Source organism: Dipteris shenzhenensis, chromosome 12 (genome assembly GCF_047967505.1).
Source record: "Dipteris shenzhenensis isolate YYH24624 ecotype China chromosome 12, Dip_SZ_1.0, whole genome shotgun sequence".
NCBI classification, from domain to species: Eukaryota; Viridiplantae; Streptophyta; class Polypodiopsida; order Gleicheniales; family Dipteridaceae; genus Dipteris; species Dipteris shenzhenensis.
The window spans coordinates 50,828,743-50,839,213 of NC_141607.1; the positions used below are offsets into that span (position 1 = coordinate 50,828,743).

General features: G+C 45.2%; 1 protein-coding gene across 2 annotated transcripts in view; it reads right to left on the reverse strand.

Moving 5' to 3' along the window:
* Window positions 1-8,879, reverse strand: part of LOC147896354 (uncharacterized) — a 55,282-nt gene extending 46,403 nt beyond the window's left edge. The window contains exons 1-5 of one of the 2 annotated variants that reach the window (XM_087382401.1): window positions 8,576-8,879; window positions 8,052-8,213; window positions 7,792-7,885; window positions 7,558-7,665; window positions 7,352-7,436 (exon numbers count right to left, since the gene is read on the reverse strand). In XM_087382401.1, coding sequence (XP_087238527.1) covers window positions 7,352-7,436; window positions 7,558-7,665; window positions 7,792-7,885; window positions 8,052-8,213; window positions 8,576-8,707 — 581 coding nt within the window. In that variant the 5' untranslated portion in view covers window positions 8,708-8,879. The remainder of the gene's footprint in view (window positions 1-7,351; window positions 7,437-7,557; window positions 7,666-7,791; window positions 7,886-8,051; window positions 8,214-8,575) is intronic. The other variant, XM_087382400.1, reaches the window with a different exon arrangement.
* Window positions 8,880-10,471: the final 1,592 nt, after the last annotated feature.

Here is a 10,471-nt window from a genome sequence, read left to right on the forward strand (position 1 = left end):
GGCCAATTTCTTTGAGAGGGAGAAAGCTTCTTGCTTTCAAAGGCTACTGGCCTTCCCTCTTGAAGGAGAACTGCTCCTACCGCAATGCCACTTGCATCGGTTTCTAGGAACAACGGTTTCTGGGGATCAACTATTTTTAACACCGGTCCTGTGACCACAGCTTGTTTTATGGTGTTAAAACTTTCTTGTTGATTCTGTCCCCATATAAAAGGTACTTTATCTGAGGTCAGATCAATCAATGGCGATACTATTCCGGAATATCCTTTGATATGCCTTCTATAAAACTGGACAAATCCCAAGAATGATCGCAACGCGGTCAGACACGCGGTCAGACTCTGAGGGATTGGCCAAGTTAGTGCCACTTTCTTCGGATCCATTTCTACCCCCTGTGGAGTAATTATGAACCCTAAATATTCAAGCCTAACCATACACAGTATAGTTTTCTTTTTATTTACATAAAGACTGGCTTTCCTCAAAGTACTGAACACTACTCTTAAGTGTTCACCATGCTCAGTAATACTTTTACTTAATATCAAGATATCGTCAATAAAATGTACTACGAACTTTCCGATATACGGACGTAGCAAATCGTTCATAAGCATGACGAATGTCGCTGGAGCATTGGTAAGTCCAAAGGGCATTACCAAAAACTCATAATGACCAAACCTGCTTCTGAAAGCGGTTTTATGCACATCCTCGGCTCTAATCCGGATCTGATGGTAGCCACACTTAAGATCTATCTTACTAAAAATCACGGCTCCATGTAATGCATCTGGCAAATCATCAATCCGAGCCATCGGATACTTGTGCTTAACAGTGATATTATTCAATGCTCTGTAATCTATACAGAGGCGAAACGTATCATCCTTTTTCTTCTTTAATATCACTGGCGAAGCAAAAGGTGAGAAACTTGGTTGAATCTGCCCCAACTTGAGGTATTCTTCCAGTTGTCTACGCACCTCCGCCTCTTCGGTAAAACTCATTCTATAGGGTGGCCTATTTACAGGTTCTGCCCCCGGGATCAGTTCAATCTTATGCTGAACTTTCCGCTCTGGAGGTAACCCATAAGGTAGTTCATCCCTAAAGCATTCAGAGAACTCTAATATTTCTTTAGCCAACTCGGCCATCTTCCCATCTTGGGTAGCCTCAGTGCTAGTCGATGCATCATCAATCGACTCTACCGATGCTATACACAGACACAGAAACTCTTTCGGAGTCCTCCGAATTTCCATGGCTGAAATCAGTGGTCCTCGAGGTAAATCCTTCTCACCTCGCAAAACATATTCTACCCCGTTCATCTTGAACTGGTAAATATGCTTCTTCCAATCAATGGCTGGATTTTTCCGAAAATGCCAAGCCATGCCTAGGGCTATATCTGCGTGAGCAAGTCTAATCAATTCAAAGTCCAGCTTCTCAACATAGTCCTGAATCCGAAGTTCCAATTGGGTAACCCTTTGGTCCCATACTTCAGTTGAACTTCCGTCCGCCATCCTGACTGTATAAGCATAGTCAGACGGACTAGTTTTCAACTTGAGCCTCTTAATAAGCTTTGAGTTGATTACATTGTGTGTTGACGCTGAGTCAAACAACACAATCACATCATGACTGGCTACTTGCCCTTTCATTTTAATCAACTCGGGCTCATCGAAAACCGTATACCCCGTTGCTGCGGGCTTGGAAAGGATGTTATCAGGTGCACCGCTTACTAACTTAGTAACAGACACACTTAACAACACAGGTACTAACCTCAGAGAAGGTCCCGCCAATTGCATCTGCATATGTTCCGCATTGGGACTCTCCTGCATTTCCGCGTCGCATTCAAATATTATCATATTGGCCGTGCGATGGTCTTTATTCAGTGGACAATCTTTCCACTGATGTCGCTGAAGGTAGCCGAAGCACAATCCTTCTTTTCTAGCTTTCTCTTTTTGTTCAGGGGTCAACGAGGACTTTGACCAAGCCCGGGCTGCCATTGGAGTTATTTTCCTTTTCACCCCAACGGTGGTACTTGTTTTTTGTGGTCCCTCAACCGGCTTCACCTGCTTGGTTTGGCCACTTGGCTATGAGACACTTGCCTTTGAAGTCCATTTCCTCTGAAATCCCCCTTTTCTCGGGTACTCATACTGAGTCCCTGCCTGCACAAATCCACTAGATCTGCCTCTGGCATCCTCATAGTTCAGGGCTACTGCAATAGATTCATCTAATGTAGTCACATATTTAGCCCGAACTTCCATTTTGATCTTGTCGTTCAGTCCATAGATATAGTCTTTTAACTGAACCGACATAGGGAGAGGGTCTGTTATTTTCATGACACATTCCCTGAATTTGTCAGTGTACTCTGCCACCGACAGACTCCTCTAACGAAGATTTCTATAAGCATCCCAAGCTCGGGATTCTTCATCAGGTGGAAGAAAGTGTTTCTTAAATTCAGCTTTAAACCCTTCCCAGGTGGTAGGGGCAACTTGATCTTTCTGTTGCTTTATCCACCATCTATCCGCTGCCTCAATAAACAGGTGAGTGGCCTCACGGATTTTCTTTAGATCAGATCTGATTTCACAAATGGCGAAGGCTTCTTCCCACTTGTGTAACCAAACCTCGATCACATCAGCACTGCGCTCGGTCATCCGACCAGCGTACTTCTCCGGTCTATAGTTAGCAATATTAGGCACCTTGACCCTTGCACGTTCTGATGAATGTATACTGGGCTCTGGCTCTGCTGGAGCTTTGCCCTTATCAATTCTAGATGGTCTAGCCGACAAGGCTTGTACCATCTCCCTAATCTCATTCTGACCAGCATTCACTTGGAGCTGCTGGTTCATAATTTGTTGTAAAGCATCTTCAAATACCGAAATCCTACCGACCAAAGTAGGTGTTGTGTGATGTGACATTTGTTGTGTAGACCGTGCTCTAGACTCACTAGGATTCACCCTGGAATCTTGTCCTTCTGCCTCCATAGTTTCAAAAGGGAAAAACGTAGGGAAAATAGGTTTTTTTTTTTTTAAATTCCCTTTTTGTTATGCAGGAAAAATCAACAACAGCCTCTGCTGTACAGAACAACTCGACTGCAAACTCAGATTTTGACAAAAAAAAGAAAAAGAATTGCTCCCTGGAATCTCCACGCAATCCGAGTTCATACGCTCCTCTTTTTCAGACGTACAGTCTCCCTACAACCACAAGAAAAGAAGTCCCTCCAATCGCTCTATCCGAGAGCAGGCTGTCGTCTTGCTGAATCGAACCCCCTTCAACATCTACGGTTCCTGGATCATGCCCGCCTTCGCAGTCAATGTCGATATCAACTGCTTTGCTGCAAGCACCTGACTCGCCCTGTCATTACGGCTCCCCAGACTTGTCAGGAGACTTCCTTCCTGATGCAGGTCCCCCTTTCGAAGTCCAGGGCAGATAGACTGTGCAGGGGCGTTCGAATGCCTCGAAAACGGTGCTTCTGCAGATCAGCAAGCGAGATGCGACCGGATATGCGGGCTATTGACTGACGTGACGCCTTTACACTACGTAGGTTCCCCGCACACCGAATTCAATCGCCCGGAGGTCTTCGTCACGGTCCACGATCCTCCTTTCCATTGCACGTCACGAACAACCGCATCCCTTCTTCCACGCCTGCTGTCCGTTCATGTCTTTCGTCACAGCCTTGGATTATCTTCTGCCTCACCCTCGCTGTCCAAGTTCTGAACCACGGCCAACTGCTCGTCGTCACGTACCGCCCATTAAGCTAGATCAGCATCGATCCCGTCGGGTGCCAGCCGTACGTCACGTCGCAGCGTCAATACGATCTGTCCGTCGCATGGGCTCCCCGTTGTTTGGCGCTCTGGTCCTTCGACGATCCAGAACATTTCTCTTGATCTCCTCCCTTGCGCTCTGATACCAAATGATACAAGCTTAAGCTAATTCAATTGACTCGTCTCTATTCTAGTTCTAACTCAGATCACGGGCAATGGCATATCGATTGTTCCACCCAACCATACTCTCATGGATCGCAGTTCTACAACAGATACGTATACTCTTTTTTCCCCATGCATATCCACGAGACCCACAACTCCCTAGACGGTTCCCCCTTGCCACATGTCATCATTTTAGCCTTTTCACTTGGTGCACCATTTACCCCTCTCTTGGGGCACATTAAAACCATTTGCCCCTTAGCATTGTTGCACATTTAGGTGCACCTAGGCCTTAGCACTTAGAACCACCTAGTCAATGCCATTTCACCCTCACCTAGGACCTTGGCAGTTACTTCTCTTGACCATTTCATTTACGCACATTAAATATTACCAAAGTCGGTCATCTAAGAGAAAATGCCCACCGATCTTTCCGAGGTCATGCTATCTCGGCTAGAGCATAACAACTTATTTAACCCCAATGGTGCTCATGATCTCCTCTATCCACCCTACACCTGTCCGAACCCTACCCGAGACACTCTCATAAAGTGCCATGATTGCCCATGTGATCTCTTGATCATATCCTAGCTCCTATAGACACATGATGAGTCGGGCTCTCGACACTGTGTCAAACACCCTACGAAAATCCACAAAGCAGCAATAGACCCTCTGTCTCCATACCCTGACCTCCTCGATGGCCACCCTGAGTGTAAGTATATGACCCATGGTCTCGTGATCTATCCAGAAGCCTGCCTATCCCACGGCTCTGAGTCCCCCAAGCTTTGTGACCAAGCTAGCCTCTATGTCAAGTATTGACGCATAGATCTTAGACATGATATATCCAATCATAATGGTCTTGTACTTTTTCCGGCTCATGGGACCTCCTTGTTAGAAATTACCCAACAGAGGGTACGCACAGCGGAAGACTTATAGTAATGCCCAGGAGCTCACATAATGTGCATGTGGGGTGTGGAATCACAAACTTCTTTACTTAATGTGCGTCACATAGATTAGATGTGCAGACTCATCAATAGACAATGAACCAGCCAGATAGAGAAACCACCAAAAATATGTTTTCGTCCAGAACTATGGTAACAAAACAAAAGAAATAGATCCAGAGTCCCACCAATGGTGTGGTCCTCTGATCTTACCACAAGGTCCTTCTCCTATCAGCCAGTTATCTCTAGACTCGAGTCCACGTGCTCCACCTCGAGCGTCTGTAGACTTTCCGTCTAGTGTGTTCTTCTCCACCTTACTGCCTGTGAATCAGCCTAGGTGGGCAGCCCCTGCCAAGCTTTGTCTGCAGCACACAGGTCCCCTTGGTCCTCCTGAATGTAGGCCCCAAGATAGCTGTTCCGCTGCTCCAACCTGCTTGTGAATGGCTGCTCCAAAAGGTATGATGATCACAACACCTTGCTGCCCTAGAAGACAGCCAAGGTCCAGCCTCTAGGGAACTCAGTCTGCAGCACACCTTCCACTCTCCTTCACCCCCAGTGTGAGGCCCAAGGGAGTGGCTCTGGCTGCTCCTGTCTGCTCCTGAACTTGCTGGATAGTTGGATGATTTGTGAGGCATCAACCCTCACCTTTTATAGGCCCTAAGGCCTGCTGTAAAAAACCGACCAGCCAGCTTCATACTGGCCAACCAGACTGGCCGACCAGTCTGCTGCTGGTCCAGCCCTTTAAGGGCTCACAAAACTAGGGCCCTTTGGCCCACACTTCTAGGGCCTTTAGCCCTCCAATCAAGGCAAGGGCCCAGCCTATTTAAGGTATGCCTCTGCCCACTGGCAGCCCCATTTGCTGCTCCACCAGGCCCCAGCCATGTCAGCGCCTGTTCACCCTGCTGCTGCTGGTTCTGCCCTCTGCCAGGCTCTTCTCCAGCCACATGTGCAGCGCTGTACTGAACCGTACTGCTGCTTACATCATCGCACCCTGCCAGGTCAGATCTAGGGCTTGCTGTCCCCGCCTTCTGCTCCTTCCACAGGTTCCGTCCTTTGCAGCCTTCTTCTCTTGTGAGGTGCTGCCCATGTGGCAGCCCCCTCTCTCTCTCTCCTCTGGGCATCTTCTGCCCTAGGTCTCCCTCCCCCACGCTCTCCTCATTTGGGGGTTTACAGATGGGGAGGTGACCTTTCCAACACTCGTGCCTTATGAATGGAGGTGATGGTGTTAAGGGTCCAAGTGTGTGGGAAGCCTATGCAACCCACTTCGTTGAAGAGCTTCGCTAAGATCGGGGGCCAAGGTATTTATTTTGTATGCAATGAATTCAATACATAGGCCCTCATGATCTTTCGCTCAGCCACTGTGAAGATTCAAGGCTGCATGTTTGACACCACCGGGTGTGAAAAGGATGCCTGAAGTGGGACGTCGTACATGTGAGGTTAGGGACATCATATAGCGTGAGTGCATAGGAGTGCCAGGTTTTCGTGTCCATGAGGGGATGGGGCTTGCAGCTCAAGGAGCCTCCACCAGAAGCCTTTAGAGTTGTTACTAAAAATATTTATTAACTCCTCGTGGGATCCTGGTTGTCTCCACTTTTTTAATCTCATTGGTTTTGGTTCCCAACTCCCCGACGAGAGATTGTTTGTTGATTGTCTCTATTCTTTTCCAATATGCTCTAGAGAGTCCGGGTGCCTTTTCAGAGCATCCATAGAGAACCAGTGTTTGTACCAGCACAGTGTAAAAGAATTTTCTCATTTCCCAGCTTCAACCCCATATGATGGAGAGAGGTTCTATTGTAATAGACCATACTCTGAGTTCCTAGCACAGGAAGGTGACAAGTGGACTCAACCATGATGGAGGCTACCACTAGCAGGCAGAGATGATCAAATGCAGTCCTTCTAACATCATTCCATCAGATACATTCCACCACATCTGTTCTAACATGATTCCATCACATCTGTTCTAGACAGAAATCTCTTCCTCCCTTTAGAATGATCATGACCAAAGATTTCCGAAAATCCTTAGAGAAGAAAACTTAGTGGGTAAATGCAGTAGAAGAACAAATAGTACAGCTTAGCTGCAATTTAGACAAAACTTTAGAAAACACTTGCATTGCTATTAATACAACTCCCGGCTGTAATCCCACACTTAACATCCAAAACACAAATAGAACATATGCCTTCTTCACACTGCAAGAGTCCACACCAGAACCTTCATCAGAAACTGTATCACGCATGGCATGGACTGCATGCTAAGACATGCTACAATCAGCCAAAAGTAGTAGATCCGGGTCGCACTATGCAATACTGTTCTCTGTAATTTATCCTGGAGAACAAAGTGAGGTACCAATCTTATCAATTCAGGATCAGATCTCTAACTTCTAAGGCTCAAGGTTTGTTGCTGGTGTAGTTCCTCAACATCCTGGCAAGCTTAAAATCTGTCAATGCTCTCCTCAATCTACAATGCAAGCTATACCTGATGCCTATAATTTGGTCTCCCATAAGTTCAAGGTATACTAACTTTACCTCACAATATGAACATGTTCTTTCAGTTTGGCCAAGAATTCTCGCACCCCGCCATTATGAAAATACAAAGGAGGGAAAGCAAGACCTGAAAGGACACCATCATTGAGCAATCAGGAAATGCCAATCATCAACGACAGGGTTGCATACATAGCCAAGGCAAAGCAAGCTGCTGGAACATAGAGAGGTGAAAAGGCGTACAAATATACCTGAGGTTAGCACAACGATGATGTACTGCCAGCCTAGCGGTGGAGTGTGACGCAATATAGACCTTATTTCAGCTAATGGCACAGCTCCAATTGTATATAAGTTTCTATCTGTGACAATATTCATCAAAACAAAGCTTCCAATCGGACAACATAGCACGGAAACAACTGGTACTGAACGGCAGTAACATAGCATGGAAACGAATATGGTACTGACAAGCAGATCGTAATGCAGACCTCTCTCAGATGTCTTGTTGTTTATTATACTACTGCTAACATCGACGACAGCTGCCGGCTTCACTGTGCCTCTTTGAGTGTACGGAATCCATGTCTGCATCCAAAGAAAAGAATAGCAAAGCAACACTTTAATCCTGATCGACGTGCAAGTGGAATCAATGACAATCGTCTGATAGACACATACAAGATGAAAAATCGGGAAGGTAAAAGTCGAATTGCAGACTGCAAAAGCATGTCCCCCACAAAGGTGCAAAAGCTACCATGAACAAAGAAGGACCTTGCTTGAGGAGACGTAATCGTCCATTAATTCGCTGACTTGCATTTTGTGTGGGATGCATTGACACGTTCTCCTTGACAAAGATAGCTTCGAATTCTTCTACTGTAGCCCTTCCTCCTTCATGACCTTGTTGCACGGGCTGAGCCTGCGGGGGGCGGGGGGGAAGAGCAGACTTTAAAATTTATATTTACAACTCGTAAACGAAGAAGAATTCCGATTGGGCCAACACATACAAGAAGTCTCCATAACCAACAGCGAAAATTTGCATTTGCACTACCAATATAGTGATAGTGAGGAAAATCAGAGTTTCCATAAGAGACAAGATACGCGCATCCAGATAATATCAACACAGTAGTTAACTCAAACTTGGTTGATTTTAGGAATGATATTGAATGTCGAAGTGTCTGATCGGGAAAAGCTGCTGATCCAAAAGGTTCACAATGACAAACAGCTAGACTGAGCTTGCTAATTGGAAAGGACAAGCAGAGGAGAGCGATGGAAAGGCACCTTATTGGGGTGGGCTGCGGCGAAAGGAGGAGGGGAGGAAGTCGTTGCTTTGGATCGACGGGAAGAAACAGAGTGAGGTGCATCGGCAACGAGGGTATGTCGCTCCATTGGGATGCGGGATCCGCGTGCCATGAGGGCAAGATGAGAGCTTTGAATTCGGCTGATGAATGCTTTGAATTTGGAAGAGCAAATGATGAAGTGCTGCAGAGGCAAGGTCGCAAGATCGAATGACACACTTTCAAGAGTGACTTCCCGCGATGGTCATCAATATACCACTATCTGTTTTTTGGTAATATTCTATACGACTATATGTCCTTGTATCCGACTATCTGTCCTTCTCATCAGATGTTTGTTGGTAATTTACTATACCACTATACTTCCTTGTTGGTAATTTACTATATTACTAGTATATGTCCTTGTTTCTCCTTTTTTTCCCCTGCCATAGGTAGGTAGGTAGGTCTTCAGTGAAGGCGATTCAACAAGAAGCGAAAATAGCCAATTTTTGTTTTCAAAAATTCTCTATTTTTTATTGATCCACATGCTATTTTAGCCCCCCCCCGCCTCTGTCTCTCTCTCTCTCTCTCTCTCTCTCTCTCTTTGTCTCCCTCATCGCTATCAATTCATCATCTCCGCACTCTTTCGCTATTTGGATCTCGAGCACGCCTTATGAATGATTTGTTATCATTCACCTTGTTACGGTAGGCAGCCTAGAAGGAAGTTTTCCTTTTCTAAGCCCTCGTTAAGCCATGTGTTGTGATTATAGGCGTTGATCTTTATGAAGATCCAAGGGTTTGAAACGTGCTTTCTAGAAAAGCAAAACTTTTGTGAGCTCTCCTTAAGCCAAGTGTACAAATTTAGGCCCTTGATTTTAGATTGATCTAAAGGACTAAAACACTCCTTCCAAATTTGACCCAAAAGCATACTTTTTTTTTAATTCTTCCCACAAATCTATTATATAGGAGGGAGATAATTGCATATTTTCTTTCTTGCCATCACTTAATTGCATAATTGTTGGACAAAGCTTACAACCTTGCTACTGAAACTCCAATTGGATAATAATGAGGATTCAGGTCCAATTTGGAGTTAGAGGCATGACGGAAAGGCTGCCTACCGCAACCTAGTTTTTTTTGGGCATGCAATTCCCCCTCTCTCTCTCTCCTTGAGCTCGCCATCTAGGGTAGGCCACATGAATGAAATTTTCCCAAAAATGAGGGTTTATATTAGAGTATCAAAAGATTATGTACATTTGAGAGTTATCAACAAAAAAGCTTTCTCTAATAGAGAAGTCTACTCTCATACAAACAGCCGAATATCACCGCCGTCCGAGGAAGGATGACTGGGTACATTGAGAAAGTAAGAAGAGGGTATAAGTCCTTGTTTCTCCATAGCAATGATGAGTCATCATTTTGTTGGCTTCCAACACTTTCAAGGACAAATAAATAAATAAACATTCTTATGTTCTGTGGCATTGTGACACATCCCCTCATCGTGTTTTCAATTATTAGTCAGCAGTTTGTTGTGTACCTGGCATCTCGTAATCATGGCCACACCATACAAGGAGTATGAATGCCCATCCTTGTATGATTCAATGAGCTTGAATATCCAAAGAGCCAATTATAAACCATTGAACCTATGGTTGGAAGTGAGTCCTTAAAATTTTCATGGTAGAGTGTGACACCGGCCACAAAAGTTTCTTCTTTTCATTGGATGCAACCGATCCTTAAACAATCTAAGGTCTTACGTAGGAAAGAATCCAGTAACGAATCTTTCTTATCGCAAGCTAAGGTAGAGATACCTGCTGCCCAATCTCAAAATGTAGATTATTTGATTCTGATTCATAGCATCATCTACGTCTTGTTGTGTGTAGTGGGGAATTTTCCTTGGACCATGTGCGTT